This window comes from Montipora foliosa, chromosome 9 (assembly GCF_036669935.1).
Source record: "Montipora foliosa isolate CH-2021 chromosome 9, ASM3666993v2, whole genome shotgun sequence".
In the NCBI taxonomy this organism is placed as follows: Eukaryota; Metazoa; Cnidaria; class Anthozoa; order Scleractinia; family Acroporidae; genus Montipora; species Montipora foliosa.
Genome location: NC_090877.1, coordinates 2051179 through 2071178, shown reverse-complemented (window position 1 = coordinate 2071178; position 20000 = coordinate 2051179). Strand labels below are relative to the sequence as shown.

The 20000-nt window shown below is 39.1% G+C and overlaps 1 protein-coding gene across 9 annotated transcripts in view; it reads left to right on the top strand.

Moving 5' to 3' along the window:
* LOC137970839 (uncharacterized) overlaps positions 1-20000 on the top strand; it is a 54768-nt gene that overhangs the window by 17328 nt on the left and 17440 nt on the right. For 6 of the 9 annotated variants that reach the window (XM_068817452.1, XM_068817450.1, XM_068817448.1 and 3 more), the window contains 4 exons: positions 10955-11106; positions 12159-12227; positions 17079-17239; positions 18589-18729. In XM_068817452.1, the coding sequence (XP_068673553.1) occupies positions 12186-12227; positions 17079-17239; positions 18589-18729 (344 nt within the window). In that variant the 5' untranslated portion in view covers positions 10955-11106; positions 12159-12185. Of the gene's footprint in view, positions 1-7879; positions 8159-8787; positions 9270-10954; positions 11107-12158; positions 12228-17078; positions 17240-18588; positions 18730-20000 lie in introns of those variants that run through there. The other 3 variants (XM_068817445.1, XM_068817446.1, XM_068817453.1) reach the window with 3 other exon arrangements.

Here is a 20000-nt window from a genome sequence, read left to right as displayed (position 1 = left end):
CTAACTAAACTAACATCCAGGAATTGTCCCACTCCTTCAAGTTCTTGAATTTGACAAGTCCAGGAAAGAATATGAAGACATGCAAGAGACGGTCGATCAGGAATCTTAGCGAAAGTGAACGAAAAATGGGGAAATACCAGATGGAAGGACGAGAGTACCTTTAATTATTTCGCCTTCGAGAAATTTTGCATTCTTTCTCGCTCCCTATCAAGCACACCTACAGAGAAACACCAAAGATTTGTACGTGGATATCACATACACAAATAACAATGGATTTCCAGACCTTTATTACTGAACATGGTTGCTTTTAACAAAATTACCATGGAGCCGAGTTTAACGCGCTTGCGAGAGTTCTTTTGAATAAACAAGACAGCGATGCCTACGCAATAGCTATTCGTGAAATATTTACCCACATTACTAAAATACACCCGTCGTTTAAAAATGGGCAGACTCTTCGGCAGATCATGGTAGATTTTGATCAAGCAGAATATAACCGCTTTGAAAGAAGTATCGGAGCGGAACTCTGCGAGAAAAGTTTGCGCGGATGTACTGTGCACTGGAAAACGTCTGCTAATCGAGTAAGTCATATTGTTACAAAACGCAAAGAGGAATATAAAATCTTTCGCTACATTGGACATGCCATACAAGATCTAACGAATCAAACAGACGTCAAGTTGGCTTTCGACGTCCTTTGTGGTGTAAAGAATATAACCGAGGCGAAACATCTCTTTCCACCTGATCTAGCTGCTACTTGTAATCGACAAACCAATGCCCATTGGTCTCAGTCAGCGCTTTGGGTGAGGTGGTGGATAAGAGAGAGAATTCTGAAAATGTTTTGTAAGGCCTACACTTTACGAGATAACGAAGAGTGGGACGCGGCACCCAATACTAACAATGCCGTCGAGGCCCGTCGAGTCAGTCATTTGGTGAAGGATGTAGTAACCTTACGATGCTCATGAAGAATATTTACATGGAAGACAGGTTACATGCCGTCAAAATTGTCGCAAGTGAGCAAAACATTAATGCAAGTTACGAGAATAACAACCAAGTAGCAAAGGAAAAGAAAATAAAAAAGAGAAAGCGATCTCGATTAAGTTTGAGAGGAGCAAACAGTTCGCTAAATGAAAGCGAAGCCCAAGTGGAACAAACACCTCCCGATAAGAGAGCGAGGTTAGACAAACGACCATCAAAACGGAAATTACACGTAGGAGAAACGATGATTGGGACACACGGGTTGAAGTAGAGTACGAAGAGAATGTTGACGGAGTTGCAAAGAATCTTGGATGGATAAAGGGCACGATTAACCGCTTACTAACCGAGCGCGAGGGCCGTACTGGGGAATATTGGCCCGAGGTCGTTTCGCTCGGTCCGTACTGCCCAACCGTGGGCCAATGCAGTGTGAGAGATAATAGGGAAATTAATAACGCCCCAAGAAGGTGAAGTGTCTCCACTATTTTTGCAACTTGTTGTAGCTCGGTTAATAAGATGTTTATTATATGGCAAACAAGAACAATTTAATTCGTTTAATGTAACTGGTTTGTAATAACTGACATTTTGCTTGCGAACGGCGATGAGTGGCGATGAGCTGAACTTCATTCTGTCAAAGTTTGCTCGTCATCCTCTCCTTTGTCATCATGCTGTTTGGCACTTCCATAAATAAATATTGGTAGAAGAAAATACTCAATATTTTTGCATTTTAGTAAACATTACCGGTCTAGATGGGAAAATCTAGACCGCGGTCAATATCGATTTTAGCCAATCAAATTCGTGAATTTTGTAGTTCCCAGTCCTCGTGAGACTGAGCCATATAATAATATGGATGACGATAAATTGAACGGGTACTTTGTTCAATTTCCGGATGATGTAGATTGGATAAAAACTCTAAACAGCAGGGACGTGAGAATAATCAAGTAGACATTCGTGCAAAAGAAAATTCACTTGAAAACAATCAATCAGTTACAGAAACTGCCACAGCTGTAGCTATAATTTTGAGAGGACTGACATCCAGTTTCGTACTCATGTTACTTGTCTTACTGACTTAATATACCCAGACAAACCGTGTAAATGAAGAAGAAAATGGACTTAAGATCACGAGGTTTTCAAACAATTCAGTGACTTTTTGGCATAAACAGAGACCGCTGGGCCGAGTTGTTGGAAGCCCAAAATCAATACTTACTAACTGTAGTTAACCTGGATATTGAAGCTAATACATGTTATGAAACATAGAAAACAAGTTCCCAGAAACGAATGTTGGTTTTTGTTTGTAAGATTAACGTTCAGTTTAGCAGCTCTGAAAAAAGAAAAAAAAAAAGAGTATACCTTGCAATGAAGTGCCATAAGCATATACGATTCTACGTCATAGACCAATTTCATTTTTATGATTACGTTTTATGGTTCGGGTTGTCTAAAAAAGTCGTTAGCAGCTGTTTTATATGTTTTTGTAGTCGATTTAGATTACTAGCCAGTGCATAGGCGATTACAGTTAAATACCTGTAAATAAAACTTCTATAAATGCGAATAATACTCGATATGGGATATTGTGATCTAATGAAAGGCCTGCACTGCTGCGAGGAGATATTCCCTTTATTCATTGTTATTGGCTACTTCGCTATTAATGAAATTTCAATAACTGCGAAATACTCTCTCTATTCTATTATTGCGAGTGTCTACTTTCAGGGGTTTCAATAACTTTTGCAGTAGATGACTGGGGTAATCAATGTAGGCGGCGGTCAATCTTATCTTTTACAAGGGTTTGAGTGAAAATCAAGGCAGAATAGCCGGCGGTGAGAGACAAATTTCTGACAAACAGACGGCGGTATACCGCCGGTGACCGGCTTCTAATGAAACCTCTGCTACTTTGCTGTTAATGAAATTTCATTAACGGCAAAATATCTTCGCTAATCTATTATTGTGATTGGCTACTCGCCGTTAATGAAATTTAAATAACTGCAAAAGATTCTCTCTATTCTATTATTACGATTGCTTACTTCGCCGTTAATTAAGAATTATTGGATGAGGTTGAGCATGTTAGCGATAATTATCAAGGCCAAAGTTTGTGTTATCTGCTGAAGCCGAAGGCTGAGGCGGATAACACAAACTGAGGCCTTGATAATTATCGCTAACATGCGAAAATCGAATTCAATAATTGTTTTATTATGCATATTCCTGAGCTGAGCTCCGCCATGACAAAACTGATCGAACTGCTGGTTAGTGTGTTAGGTGACGTCACTTCTGCATGCATAAAACTGTTGTCTGTAGGTATAACGTCAATTCTACATATATAACATCTATTGCCTGTAGGTTTTCAAACAATTCAATGACTTTTTGGCATAAACAGAGACCGCTGGGCCGAGTTGTTCGAAGCCCAAAATCAATACTTACTAACTGTAGTTAAACAGCACTCCCAGGTTCGAGTTACAAACGTTGGCCGTGTAGCACTTAAATTTCAACAGACTTAACTGAAATGGGCCCACGCAATGACAGAGAAAAACTCTAACCAGGGTGGATTTTTTCTCTGTCATTGTGTGGTTCCATCTCTATTAGTAGGCGTGGCTAACGCTCAAAGGGTTCATATGGGGAACAAAATTAGCACTTCACGGTACACTCTAATCAGTTAACTTGAGTAGTCTTTTAAAAAATATATCACCATTTCCCATAATCCATATCAAGCTTTCAGTCTTCTTAATTAACGATAATAATAAATTCAGAGCAAACTAATGAACGAAGTGATATATGAAATGAATCGTATATAGAGTGTTTTCACTCACATAATCAGAAACCTTATTTTGCCACCGAAACAAAAGGAAATATTTGCATGATTCAATAGAGCTCAATTCACGGAGGATTAGCCGGGTACACCAATATGGCAGCCGTGACGTCACTTGATATTCAACTGCGGATGTGAAATCAAGTGAAGCCATGATCCTCGCAGTTATGAACGCAATTTTAACAATTGCGTAGAGAAGCCTGAAAATCTCAGGACTTCAACGGGGTGCAGGGATGGCGCAGTGGTGAGAGCACACGCCTCCCACCAATGTGGTCCGGGTTCGATTGCCAGATTCGGCGTCATATGTGGGTTGAGTTTGTTGGTTCTCTACTCTGCACCGAGAGGTTTTCTCCGGGTACTCTGGTTTCCCCTCTCCTCAAAAACCAAAATTTGATTTCATTTGCGTTAACTTGTTAATTTCAATTTACAGTGTCCCCGATTAGTGCTCTACGGCGCTAGAAGATTAGACACTTAAATAAAGTTCCTTTCCTTTCCTTTACCAGTGAAATCGCGATGCCGGTGCGACGCCATGACCAACTAACTGAGCTATGAAGCCACTGACGTTGGAAGCAATATCCCGTTTTAATATGAACAAGCTTACCACTGTAAAAAGAATGAAAACAGGGAGAATTGGAGCTTTAGTTCAACAAGAAATAGTGTTTCTAAGATAAGCCGCCGGCTGATCTACAGTATTTAGGTCTATGTCAACACTATAAAAAGCTCGCTTTTCGGGGAACTTGTCTCGTTAGTCTAGAGGATATCGGAAACTGCAATGAGAAACCATTGACCTGGGTTCAACTCTTTGCCTCGCCTAATCTGAATCTCTTCTGCATATTTAAAAATGTTTGTCTCTTTGAAGTAGATTTGAAGTCTAAAGTAGGTAGTATATCGTGTAAGTTGAATAAAAAGGGAAATGTCAATTTGAGGGATGGCCATGAGTGTTGACCGTTCCATGTCCGTATCCAAAGTAAGAATCACGGCTGCAGCCTAGGGCTGAATACCAGGCCTCTCGTGAAGATTTGTTGAATCAAATGCTAATGTGTCAAGTTGAAATTGTTTGCCCACCCCAGCAGAAAACATCGTTCAATATCGTTCAACAAAATCGAACGATGTCGAAGCCGTTTCCTCGGTCTTTGCAGTCACTGACGAAGGAGATTGACGAAATTAGTGGAAAAGTGATCCTCGCCTTTAACAGCAGGGTAGTTTGGCGATTGTCTCCTATATTAAGGTGGCTTCGAGCCGGTGCAATACTCTACAACTAAGGTCACTGAGCTTAGTGAAGCCACTCAGTTGGGAGCAGGCCACAAGTACTCGATGAAATAAACCTATATAGTTGAAGTGCAGGGTATAGACGAAACGGAGAAGTTTTCCTTGCACTTAAGTGGACAATTTATGCCATTGTTTCTTATAGACACCACAAAAACTTAAATGGTTTCAACGGGAGTCTAACCCATGACCTCTGCGTGTATTGCACCAGCATCGACAGGGTGCAAAGATACGTGCTCGTCGAAACAATCGGTTGTCGTCCTGGTTCCTAAGCGCTACCCCCCGAAATATGTCGCGATGGATCAAAGACCAATCTCTTGCGAAATCAGTTATGCAAGGCTCTATAACTTTTGCGGCCTTTTCATGATGAAATCGATGATTACCAATTCGCACTTGTGGGAAAATCGACCACCCAAGCTTTTGTCTACTCCCTTTGTCCTTTTGTCCTTTGTCTTGTCTCTTCTAGTTCTTTTACAGGCTTTCGACCAAGGCGATGTTTATGTTTCAATAATTTTTTTTTAATTCCAGCAAAGGAATGGATTTAGTGTATCATGTATCATATGATCGTGGTGCACGTGAAGCTACCATCGGTTTTATCAGCACTTTTTTGTCAGGTCGAGCACATCGAGTTCTTGATCTGGCTCAATCACCACTATGGTCGGGAGCCGGGTGGAAGCGGAATAAGGAATGATGAATAATCGGTCTTAAAAAAGAAAATGAATAAGGTCAAGAAGTATGATTATTTTATGACTAGCTCCGTGGCGGGCACGTCTGAACCAAAACCCGCGCTGTGATTGGCTACCCGAGCTGGCAAGATGGAGCTCAGGATTTCTCGCTTGGTCCCGCAAGATCAAAGATCATTTTTTGGTGTTTTATCCCATATAATAAATCCTTTATTGACCAACCTTGTTTGGTCAAGATGGCTGGATATTAACCAAGTGTTTGTGGACCTCAACGATGTTGCTACTGTGGGTACTGTTCACATGTCCATATAGTAGGAACAATGGTCAGCGGTCAGCTTGCAACGTACCTAAATGCTTCGTAAAGTATTTACCACAATATGGCGGCCGTAAGTTCTCCAAGATTGGCAAATCTGTGGACAAATCACGTACAGTGTTTTCATCTTTCCACTTTTCTTTCCCACATAAGAATTTTGAAGCGCCCTCTCTGCACTGCCACTGATTTTAATCCTATTTTAAGTCAAGAATCCTTACCAGGCTTCAACGAAATTCGACCAACTCACGTTGTTCCAGCCATAGAAAAACTGTATAATCAGTTTGAAAATGATTTTGGGCAGTTTGAGAGAAAGTTGAAAGGTAATTGGTAGTTTAAGAAATTCAAAGTCTTTATTTCTTTTCTTGTATTCTTTGAGTTTTTATACAAGAGACGCATTTATCCGTCTGGACGAACTTGGGTATTGAGCCGAAAATTTATGACAGGAGACATTTGACAATTGGCTAATTTTTAATTTTGTCTAATTAAAACCCATAATTTGGTAGCCCTTATGGGTGAAAGAAAATTCATGCCATGTCCAGAAGACAGCATCTTGGTACCTCTTAAGGGTGACCCGAAAACACTGACCCCCCTGTCCATGGAGCCCCCCCACGGACCAGGTCCATGGACTGCCTTACGGACCGGTCCACGGACTGTCTCTATCTACGGACTGTCTCTACGGACCACCCCAAAAAACACAGAATTAAAAATAAATAACAACTGAAATTTGTTTATACTGGTTGTATGGATAGACCACTCTTGCGAATAATTGAAAATGATTGACTCATTGTCCAAGTTTGAGAGCTGTGGTATTCCTTTCTTCCGTTTTAGAGCATTGAACTTTTTGTCCAATCTTAGACAGGCGCTCTTTCAATTTTGTCGATTTTGCCTCAATGGTAGAGCAAGTGTGATTCAGGTCGAGAGGTGACAAGGTTTCCTGAAGTCGACCGCCTGTCTGAGAAATTGGACAAAAAGTTCAACGCTCTAAAACGGAAGAAAGGAATACCACAGCTCTCAAACTTAGACCACTCTTGCCGGTGAAACCTCAGCCGTTATGCTCCGCAAATCGGTTGTCGTCCTGGTTCCTAAGCGCTACCCCCCGAAATATGTCGCGATGGATCAAAGACCAATCTCTTGCGAAATCAGTTATGCAAGGCTCTATAACTTTTGCGGCCTTTTCATGATGAAATCGATGATTACCAATTCGCACTTGTGGGAAAATCGACCACCCAAGCTTTTGTCTACTCCCTTTGTCCTTTTGTCCTTTGTCTTGTCTCTTCTAGTTCTTTTACAGGCTTTCGACCAAGGCGATGTTTATGTTTCAATAATTTTTTTTTAATTCCAGCAAAGGAATGGATTTAGTGTATCATGTATCATATGATCGTGGTGCACGTGAAGCTACCATCGGTTTTATCAGCACTTTTTTGTCAGGTCGAGCACATCGAGTTCTTGATCTGGCTCAATCACCACTATGGTCGGGAGCCGGGTGGAAGCGGAATAAGGAATGATGAATAATCGGTCTTAAAAAAGAAAATGAATAAGGTCAAGAAGTATGATTATTTTATGACTAGCTCCGTGGCGGGCACGTCTGAACCAAAACCCGCGCTGTGATTGGCTACCCGAGCTGGCAAGATGGAGCTCAGGATTTCTCGCTTGGTCCCGCAAGATCAAAGATCATTTTTTGGTGTTTTATCCCATATAATAAATCCTTTATTGACCAACCTTGTTTGGTCAAGATGGCTGGATATTAACCAAGTGTTTGTGGACCTCAACGATGTTGCTACTGTGGGTACTGTTCACATGTCCATATAGTAGGAACAATGGTCAGCGGTCAGCTTGCAACGTACCTAAATGCTTCGTAAAGTATTTACCACAATATGGCGGCCGTAAGTTCTCCAAGATTGGCAAATCTGTGGACAAATCACGTACAGTGTTTTCATCTTTCCACTTTTCTTTCCCACATAAGAATTTTGAAGCGCCCTCTCTGCACTGCCACTGATTTTAATCCTATTTTAAGTCAAGAATCCTTACCAGGCTTCAACGAAATTCGACCAACTCACGTTGTTCCAGCCATAGAAAAACTGTATAATCAGTTTGAAAATGATTTTGGGCAGTTTGAGAGAAAGTTGAAAGGTAATTGGTAGTTTAAGAAATTCAAAGTCTTTATTTCTTTTCTTGTATTCTTTGAGTTTTTATACAAGAGACGCATTTATCCGTCTGGACGAACTTGGGTATTGAGCCGAAAATTTATGACAGGAGACATTTGACAATTGGCTAATTTTTAATTTTGTCTAATTAAAACCCATAATTTGGTAGCCCTTATGGGTGAAAGAAAATTCATGCCATGTCCAGAAGACAGCATCTTGGTACCTCTTAAGGGTGACCCGAAAACACTGACCCCCCTGTCCATGGAGCCCCCCCACGGACCAGGTCCATGGACTGCCTTACGGACCGGTCCACGGACTGTCTCTATCTACGGACTGTCTCTACGGACCACCCCAAAAAACACAGAATTAAAAATAAATAACAACTGAAATTTGTTTATACTGGTTGTATGGATAGACCACTCTTGCGAATAATTGAAAATGATTGACTCATTGTCCAAGTTTGAGAGCTGTGGTATTCCTTTCTTCCGTTTTAGAGCATTGAACTTTTTGTCCAATCTTAGACAGGCGCTCTTTCAATTTTGTCGATTTTGCCTCAATGGTAGAGCAAGTGTGATTCAGGTCGAGAGGTGACAAGGTTTCCTGAAGTCGACCGCCTGTCTGAGAAATTGGACAAAAAGTTCAACGCTCTAAAACGGAAGAAAGGAATACCACAGCTCTCAAACTTAGACCACTCTTGCCGGTGAAACCTCAGCCGTTATGCTCCGCAAATCGGATTAAGGCTCAGGTGTTGCCTTTTCCTTCGCTGTTGACCGGAGTGCTTCGAAACTAAGTTCTTCCGCCATTTGTTTGTTTTGTGTGTGTGTGTGTGTGTGTGTGTATGTGTGTGTGTGGAATAAAAATACATTTAAAAAAAAAAAAAAAAAAAAAAGTTCCTCTGCCATTTTGTTCAGGACAGAGAGATCGTGAAGCCTGGGCAAGTTCACAAACCCCCGCAAAGGATTCCTGTCCACAGCGAAGGAAGGGGCAATATGTGATTAATAGACTTTGTGCCTGAGCCTTAGTCTGTTGAATTTGCGGAGCGTTACGGCTGAGATTTCGTCGACACAAGTGACACAAGTGGTCTATCCAGACAACTGGTAAGTTTTAGTTATTTTCATTTCTATGTTGTTTTAGGGTGGTCCGTATAGGGGGTTTCCGTAAGGGTAGTCTGTAGACCGGGCAGTGAGGCAGTCCGTGGACCCAGTCCGTAGAGGGGTCCATGGACCGGGGGTCAGTGTTTTCGGGTCACCCAACCGCATCTGCTTAAGAGAGGTAACCGTTAATAGAGATCAAAGTACAGTTAACAAATCGAAAGTGGTTCGGCGTTGTCTGTACTCTTATCAACAACGATATTCGTCATCACAGTGATCAAGAACATTTTGACCACTGTGATGACGAATATCATTGTCGATAAGAGTACAGCCAATGCTGAACCACTCTCGATTTGTTTTTACCACAATATTCAACGCCAAAGAAAGTTTTTATTTCAGAGCGTGACCAAAATCATAACACGAAGAAAGAGCAAGCGTTGTCTATAACTTTCTCGCAATATGATTGGTTTATTTCCCAAAATGGGTGTTCGTGATTGGCTATTACATTGCGTGACAAATTAACGCAAGCATGAAGCATACAGCGTTGTCTAGACTCTTATCGACAAAGGAAAATTAGCCAATCAGATTGCAAGATTACAAGCAATTGGGGTAAAATAAATAATTATTGGAAGCAAATTGATAGGTGACTGCTTAATAGAGGGCCGCTTAATTAGTAGAGGTTTGACTGTAGTCTGAGCAAGTCTGAGCATCATGGTAAAGCAGGGAACTAACAACAGGGTAGTCAGGATGGCTCAACCTCATTCCCAGGGTTCTCTACCCTGGGATTGAGGTTGTGGACGACCCTGTGATCATCAACCATACTTTCCTACCTCTGCGACTGAGGTTCAACTCTCGGGCCCGAGGCCGCATGTGGGCTGAGTTTCAGTTGCTCTCAATCTGACTCTGAGGATTTTTCTCCAGGTTTTCCTCCCTCATCAAAATCGACTCTCAGTCAATTACATCCAGCAGTGAGTGGATGGGATAATTAACCTCTGGTATCCTTCTGTTTCATTTAACTGAATGAATAAAGTTGCTATTATTATTATTGTAATTATTGTTATCATCATCATCATCATCATCATCATCATCATTATTATTATTATTAATTGTTATTACTACCTCGTGGTTTTCATAGTGGTGTAGTAAAGTTAAGGAAAGCGTCACGTGCAGTACACTCAAATGGTTCACTTCTGCTTAGAAAAAGTAATATCTGAAAAGAGTATCCCAAAAAAAACAAATATTAACTCTTAATATATGAGAGCTTGCCAGACCTTTGGAGACAGGTATAATGTTACCCAACATGACCAGTTGAACTACATGTATAAGTTGATAAATACATACGTACATACTTAATTGACCGCTCCCCATAATAGGGGCTTTTCAGGGCCAATGAAACACAACGAAACGACGGAACAGAATAACAACAATAATTGGTAAGAATCCCAACTGGCCGGAGGCAAACCAGTTGGCTATTTACAAGTGCAGCTGAGAAGTTGAACCAGGGACCGCCAGGATCAAATTCAACGAGTGATCAGCGCGGGTCTTGAACCGGGGATCTCCGGATTTCAGGGCAAGCGCCCTAACCACTGGGCCACACTGCCTCCTAAATAGATAAATAACTCACCTGGAAGTATTGTTGCTTAACATTGGTTTTGTTAATTGAAACTCACTCAAATATGGCATGTTTTCAGACATTGATAACAAGGAAACATATGATAAACCTTGGACAACAATTATTGAACCACTGGAAAAGATAGGAAGTCGGTTAAGTTATGCTTGGCAAGTGACATCACATTTAAATGGAGTTCGCAACAGCCCAGAATTGAGGATTGCCTTTGAAAAGGTAGGGAGTTAACAATGGAAACAGGTTGCAAACATTGAAGTACACATTTGCTGTAGCTCCAGAAATAAATTATTGAAAAAAGGGTTCACAAGTTCTTCAACAATGAGTTTAACATTTGGAATACTGAAAACACATGGAACTCCCCGCTACTCAAACAGAACGCCCAACAACCAAAGCTTCAAGCAATTGTCTCGCACACAACTTAGGCGCATGTAACAGCAAATGCTTGCACAAAAGCAGAATAACCGCAGGACTGGTACTTTCCCCCACGCTCAAGAACAACGCTTCAATGCTGCAATGCTAAGTGGCCACACTACAACGTTGCACAACAGATAACATGTCCCCAAAGAACACTAAAATGCTAGAGACTATTGCTCCTTGTTGTAAACTATGTTAAATAAGATTTAACTGTATTTAGTACAGCTAACTAATAAGTAATTGATTACTACATGCCCATGCAACTAATTAATAGTTTTATACAGTCATGTAGCTTCTGATCAGTATTAATTTTAAAACCAGGCACTTGGGTTAAATTAGATTAGTTATGCTTATAAGGTCAATTTGAAAGATTGATGACCTTGGTGCTGCCTTTAGTCTCTGGAAAGGAAAATACTGCTATACATCTTATTTATTCACATCACTACTGATATATGGGCTTCCCATTTTCTTCTTTGTGCATTGTTTCTGATCAAAAGTTATGTTGACATCTGGTAATAAAAACTTGCCTTACTTCAGACACTCCTGGATATCTCCTCACTCCTTTAGTTTGTTGAGAAAAGGTAAGGGCAATTGAAAGCAGTCGGGCAAAAAAGACAAATTCATTTAATACACATGTAGTTAATATCTTTGAAGGTCGTACACACTCACATGTACCAAAAAAATGTAAACTTAAGATCTTAAACTTAATTTTCTGTGTGTTAAGAAAACAAGAAACATGTTGTTCATTGTTGGCCACTGCAATGTTATAGTCCTGTGCTCTTTACATGCTTTTGCTGGACTAAAATTAATACTGTGCTAACTTGTTATAATTAATATTAAACTTTCTTTAATAGGTTCAACCACTAGTTGTCAAAGCCTCCATGAAAACAAAGCAAAGTGCTCCTTTGTATGATGCACTCATGGTAAGGCTATAGAATGTGTTGGATAAAATATCAATATATCTGTCATAGACATTTAGGACCGACTCACAAACATTCTTATTCAACTGACCCTTGCAAAACAAATCTGGAATATTCTGGTTATTTCCAGAATTTTTCTTAGAATATGAAAGAAAATATTTCTAGAAATTCCTAGAATTTACCAGTTTCCTTTTCTGGAAAATTCTAGAAAATTCTAGAATGTTAAATGAAACATGCTAATGAGTTAATGAGGAAAGAAATTGCCAGCTTTATTCCAGAAATCATAATCTGGGATCAAATCAGGTTTTTTCCAGCTTTTTCCAGTTTGTTACAAATTCTGCTTTCTGGATTTTTCTAGAAAATTCCTGCAAGCTATTAAATGAAAGCATGTGAAGATTATGTATTAATTTCCAGCTTTTTTCAAGGATATTCCAGTTTTTCATGATTTTCCTCTGCCTTTTCCAACCACTTAATTTTATTCCTTGAAGGCAATTCAACCATTCGTAACTTTTTAAATTTATCACAAGTAACTTTACTAAGCTTCTTATTCTAAGCAGTCAATTATGCACAACAAAAACAGGCATCATGTTTTAGCTAGTCAAATGGAACCTTTACATAGCATACATGTATGTAAAAGCTATGTTATGGGGTTTTTGGGTCTCTCACGTGTTATCCAAGATGGCGGAAGATGACAAGAAGCAAGATTTGAAAGATACTGGAGTTCAGTGAACGGATTAAGTGCTGACTTGGAGTGTGTAATTTTCGAGAGTAATACATCATGTTCCTTTTGGAATAAGGCCGATTATGAGACTCAGAGAGCATCAAACAAGGTAATCCTTTCATTGGTTTTTCTCACAATCTACATGTATTGAATACATCGGAATAAAAGCTTTCTTTTTCATTTCTCCGTGTACAGAGTGCTTTTATTTTCAAAGTTTGGAGCCTTTAAAGGACATTGCGTAAGCTAAGTAAAGTATTAACTCGAAAGATATCACATTCACATTCATAAGCTATATTTCAGAGAGCTATGTGACCTTTAAATAGTATTGCAATATTAATGGCATTTGCTTTACACAGACTGAACTATGTAATGTAGCAAGTTATATAGTTAGTGTATTACATAGCACGTAAGGAGCAGTAAATAGCCTTTATATAGCTCAACATAGTTATATGATAAACTTTACATAGCCTTCACATATGTCTGGTTCTACAAGGGAATTTTCTTCTTAAATTTTATACATAATAAGAAACTGCATGCTAAAGATTTCTTTAACTTTTTATCTGAAAAGAGTTAAATTTATAGAATAAACTAAAAATTTGTTTCATTTGAGAAATGTTAAAATTGTTAACAAGCTGTAGACAATCGTTTAGTTCCAGTTTCCTGCAAGAAATGAAGACTGAAAAAAACTGTCATTTTCTGGCAGCACCTAATAGATGTATCAAATTCAAGCTATTTCCAGCTTTTGAAAGAACCCAAACCTTGCAAAAACTGGAAAACAATTTCTGGAATAAAAGCTGGAATTTGATTCTGGAATAAAGCTGTCACATTCTAGAAATTTCCAGAAATTTCCAGAACTTAACAGAAAGCTTGAAATTCATTTTGCAAGGGGATACATGTACCTGAGTTCTCCATTCATATACAATGCAAATTTTATGAATTTCTTAAAGACAGTAAGATTAACAATTAATAAAGTAACATCATGATGACATTTCCATGACTTCTTTTCACCATTGTCCAAAATCAGAAACCCATAAGGGTTGAAACGTGTAACGCGCGTTCACAGCTTCCGAATATTCAGTGCGAACTGATTGGTTGAATGTTTCAGTGCTAAGTACCATATTTGGAAACCCCTCGTTTCTGTTGTTCCAAATATGGTAATTAGCAAATTGAACATTCAGAAGCTTGTTTCCCAGCACACAAGGGGCCGTTACACGTTTCAACCCTTATGGGTTTCTGCCAAAATTTAATGAACAAAATTAATGCTAGTACTATGTGTCAAATATACTTTATACTGAAAAATGGGGATTAATGTATGCATGAAAAATAATGAAAGTGAAAAAAGTAAACAAGAACTATCAGACAAAATAATGTAGTTAGCCTGTCAGTGTTAAGTTCTGGGCTTTTCTTTTGGATTAGAGAAAATTAGATACTAACCTAAAGCAAATTAAGAATGTCAACTGGTTATTAAGGGCTACAAACAGATAATTCAATCTTCACATTTGTAAAATTAATCATTGATATTTTTTGATTATCTGTAACAGCTCAGTGCATGTAAAAAATTAATTGTAACTGAAGGGGGTCATTCTTTTCAAGTACGTACACATGCAGCAGCAAGCTTTGGAATAGCCTTCCTTTGAATGTGTGAAAAAGGACACTATTGGCACCTTTAACCCTTTCACTCCTGTAAGTGCCACACAGACTTACAGATTTTACTCTGTCTAACACCAGATGATTTTACTCGTCATTGGTGAACCCCTCAGGAGTGAAATGGTTAAGGCTGGTCTAAAAAAAAAAAAATTTAACTTGGTATTTTAATTAAACTTGTAAGATTGTATCAATAAAAAACAATTAGTTTTTAACTTTGAATTTTTTTCTCTCTTTATTTGTGTCTTCCCTACATGGTCTTAAATTTTAACTTTGACTACTTACTTACCTACTTAGTTTAAGGGCCTTAATTTACTTAATCAGTATGTGATTAATAATTGGTCACTCGCATGCTTATCAGTTCATTTTAATGAGTTTCTTTTTACACATTCCATTTTAATTTTAGCCAGTGTTTTCCTTCCTTGTTCCCTTCCTTCCTCCCTCTCTCCATCCCTCCCTCCCGCTTTCCCTCCCTCCCTTCATCCCTCCCTCCCTTCATCTCTCCCTCCCTTTTTCCCTCCATCCCTCCCTCCCTCCCTTTTTCCCTCCATCCCTCCCTCCATCTCTCCCTCCCTCCACCCTCCCTCCCTCCCTCCCTTCCTTCTTTCCTTATTTACTTTGAACGAAAATGTTGTCTTCTAATGGACAGCTTTTCTCAGTGTTTTCCTTCCTCCCTCCCTCCCTCCCTCCCTCCCTTCCTTCTTTGCTTATTTACTTTGAATGAAAATGTTGTCTTCTAATGGAGAGCTTTTTACTGCTGGAATCAGTGAATAATGTACAGTAGAACCGACTGTGGGCCGTCTGATGGCCGACAGTCGGCTAACAGTCGGCCGACAGACAGTCAACTGTTGGCCAACAGTCGGCCGACGGACAGCCGACAGTCGACCGACAGTTGGCCGACAGGTTTTTTGGGGAGCTCTTCTTCACAATTACCGAAAAATCAAATACATGAAAATAGAATTGGTGCATCTTACAAACTTTGAATGAAAATCTTTTCTTTTTAAGTTAATGGAGAGCATTTTACTTTTTGAATCAGTGAATTATGCACAGTAGAACCAAAGATATGGCCTTTTTCAGTGTTTGCCGTGACGCCACACTGAATCTGTAAAGCAAACGAGGTTCGAGTGTCATTGAAGTGTGTCATTGGTGAAGAAGCGATCGATTCAGAGTTCGCCCGCTGTTTCAACCTGTTGGTTGTGTATCTTAGTAATTTGTGTGCTATGTGAAGGTTTCATTTTGTGGTATGCTGTAACATTTGCATTTATTATGAATTTGGGGATTTCAGTTTAAAGTGTCCCCAATTAGACTAGACACTTAAATAATTTAAAAGTTACTTAAAGTTTCCTTTTTGTACCCAATGCCACAATTAAGTGAAAGTATGGCAATGAATAATAACAAAGGCATATACAGCTGTATATGCGTACGCATATATACTCGTGTATGGTACATACATGGTATGCGTATGTAAAGTTTGTCTTTGAGCTGCACTGTAGTACTGTAATACTTACTGACACACTTACGCACCAAGTAGTTACACACTTAATACCTACGCACTTACTTATACTTCCGCATTTGCTTTAATACTTGTGCAATTAATTACTTACTTACTCTCTGTCTTACTTGTACTTTCTTACTTGTAATTACTTGTAATTGTATTTGTACTTTCTTGTACTTACTTGAACTTGTACTTTATTTACTTAATTGCTTTATACTTGTATTTACTTACAGTACAGCCCAAAAATAATACATGTGCAAGAAGTGGTGTAAGAACATGCAAGGTGGCGCAAGAAGTGAAAATACCATGTTTTTGCGGTTGACCTGCAAGAACATTCAAAGTGCAGGAAGTTGGAAAGCTTGCTGCAAGAAGCTGCAAGAAGTTTCGAACCTAACCGCAAGACGGAAAAAGTGCATGAAATTTAATAGCGAGTTCCACTGTAAGAATTTTCAGCTCGCACCCACGTTGTTTGTTCAAAGAGCTGATCACAAATTATTGTTTTCCAAAACATAAATTGCTTCCAAAAGCAAGGGATATAATAATCAGTGCTTTCTTCTTGGGAAACATTAATTTTGATGGCCGTGGAATCAGACCTCGATGTTTGTTCATACCCAGTTTGTTGCATGCCGTATTTCACACACTTTCTTAACGAAAGGCAAGAGAGCATGAATGTTTCGAAGCACTACTTTCAGGAAAAGAATTCCTTCAATCTCACTATTAATTACCAACAAGTAGGCCCACAAGCATACACTGTACTAGTAACAAAACACTTCTAAATAATGAACGTTTGAATCTGTTGTAGATTGAACGTGTAACAATTTGCATATGATGTGTCATAAGGAGCCGCTAGAAGCCGCAAGAAGGTGCTAGCTTGCAGAAGCAAAAATAAGTTCTTGTGCGAGCATGATTTTTGGGCTGTACTGTACTTACTTATACTTACTTGCGTACTTGTACTTGCCTGTACTTATTTAACATTTGTCTTTTTTGTGGAAAGAAGGTTGAAAAAAACCATTATGGCCTTGATGAAGGACAGGAACGGGTGGTAACTACTTTACTAAGATCAGCCCGGCATGGAGGAGTGGGATTGAAAGGAGAGCTGAGTGAACGATTCAGTGCTGTGCAGTTGAAGCTTGCAGAGCTATCAAACAAATTCAGGTGATCATTGCATATTAAAATTGAATGACTTCTCAGGGTTGAATCTAGAACATTCAGGAAGAAGATGGGCTGAAAGAAGAGTGGCAAGCTTAAGATTTTAATCTGTTAAAATAGGGGTCTCATTAGAAACTGTTAACTGGCGGTATATACTGCCGTCTATGTTGTGAGAAATTTTCTTCTCACCCCTGGCTACTCTTGCTTAAATTTTCACTCAAATGCTTGTAAAAGACAAGATTGTCCACCACTTAATTGATTAGCCCAGGCACCTACTTCAAATTAAAGTTATTGAAACCCCTGCTAAAACCCTTCCATTTTAAGATATCAACATCTTTGGAAGTTGATAAAGAAGGGTGTAGCCCACCTATCCTGTCAAACTCCACCCATGCTCCTGACAGAGTGCTCTCTGGTGGTTAAATTCATGCACTACTTGAACTATTATGTATGTGGCCACAGTTGTTCAAATGATGGATACCTGGTCCAGTATCTGCCATGTAAATCACTATCCAGTGGATAAGCCATAGCAAAACCATATTGGGCTATCCAATGGATAGTGATTTATAAGCAGTGGTGGATAGCATTATCCACCTTTTGAACAACTGGGGCCTGATGACAATGATATAAAGTACTACATATAATCGTTGGCTAGAGAAAAAGCTCTATCAATTTTCTCTGCTCAGGAAATTGGCATTGTCCCTCCCTGGTCCCAGTTGTTCAAATGATGGATAAGCACTATCTGCCGGATAAATAAATGACTATCCAATGGTTAGGTCATAGGTTTTAAAATTGCACTATCCACTAGATAGTGATTTATCCGGTGGATAGCGATATCCACCTTTTGAACAACCAGGGCTGGTCGGTAATTACAACAAAACTTGGGGTGGCTTTGTTCGTTGTACATACATGTACATGGTTGCCAAGCCCAAACATGGCTGCTTCACCAAAATGAAGATATAATGGTGGTTTAACTTGAATGCATGCAAGTCATGTCTCCTTGGTTCAACGTTTTTTTAAACTGCTTCAATTTCATTTTCTTTTGTTCCACACCTCAGTGAAATGACATAATATTGTAATAATATTTGGCATCAGAAAATAGAAAAGGTTTAATGTGATCCAGGAGAACTTCCAAGCACAGCACTTAATTAGCCATGTTCTTAGTCTTGTTTGGTATGGTATGCTCAAAGATAATTATGCAATCAGATGGTAGACTGGGTTTGGAATATTCAGCTTTTAAGGTAACACTGTTATACATTTTTTTTTGCAGATTTTAAATTGTTCAAATAACTTTAGAATTTCTTTAGGGAATCTGTCTTGTGATTCTTTTTGTCACTTAATAATTTCTGATCTTTTAGTAACAATGTGTTGGATGCTACAAAGGCCTTTTCAATAGTGTTGACTGATCCACAGGATGTTGTGGGGCTGCCTGAGTCACTTTTAAAGTTAACAGCTGAAGCAGCTGCTACTGATGATGTTTCAAATCTTGCTGGTTCCAGGTATTTTTTTCGCACCTGTCTAAATAGTACTTCTGTCATCAATTTCAGAGGTCACCAAAAGTATACATCAGAGACTTAGAAGTATTGTTTATACCTTGTCATAGAAGTAAACCACGTCGTATTCGTATGATTCAACTTGATTTATTTATTTATTGCACATAGCATACTTGACCCGACTCGAGAATAATACTACAACTATCTTCTCCTATTACATATAATCATGTGCTTATAGTGTCAATCAAAGGTAATCAAATGTCAAATTGAATGTACTGTTCAGATGTACGTATCCAACAAAAGGAATAATGTAAAGCAAACTGTAAAGTTACATGACATACCTTCTTCACTGTTGCAAGTAGGTTGCTTCAGGGTGCAAAGAAAGTCAGCTTTAAAGCTTCCCTTTGGGCAAGCCTGTGGCTAGCATCTACTATCCTGAGAGTCATTTTGATTAGTCCCAAAAAAGTTTCACAAGCAGTATTTATTTATACACATTTTAATGAAATAATTGTTAAAGATTAAACCAATAGTTAATTAATTAGCTGCCTTTAATATTTTTACTTTATAATCAGATTTAGTATATACTAAAACAATGGATAGCATTGAACACGCACGCTGATTGGCTACTCAAACTCCGTATATCCTTTGTTATTCAGTTCCGAGCAATTCATGTGGAATTTGCGTCCAAAAATGTTGTAATCTTTGCAGATTGAAATAAATGAGTTAAAATCATCTTTTTTTAGTATAAATGATACTAAAACAACTATTCACCTCAGTGTTGGTGGCTAGTGGTGAATATTTACCTCACCACTTTGCTCCTCGGTAAATATCCACCACTAGCCACTTCCACTTCGGTGAATAGTTGTCAAATATAAGCCAGCTCATCGAGCCACCCTGCACTAAATTAAGGTGGCTCAGATGGTTGAGCACTGGGCTGCCATGCGGGTGGTTGTGAGCTCGACTCCAGCCGGACCACCACTCAGGGTCTTAGAATAACTGAGGAGAAAGTGCTGGCTTTAAATTTATTTTGTAATTATACATCTGCAAAAGGTTAGACTTCAAAGTGTTCTTTGATAAGGACTTTAAACCATAGGCCCTGCCTCTCAACCTTTACTGTTAATCAACACTTTGGGATCACAGTGAAAGAACCCACACACTGTTTATGAAGTGTAGTGGGGGTGCCAGTCAGTCTGTGGTTTTTTAGTGCGATTTGAACAGCAAGTCAGTAATTTCTGTGATATTACAAAGCTAAGAGCTGCTAAACTTTGCTGTTTCTC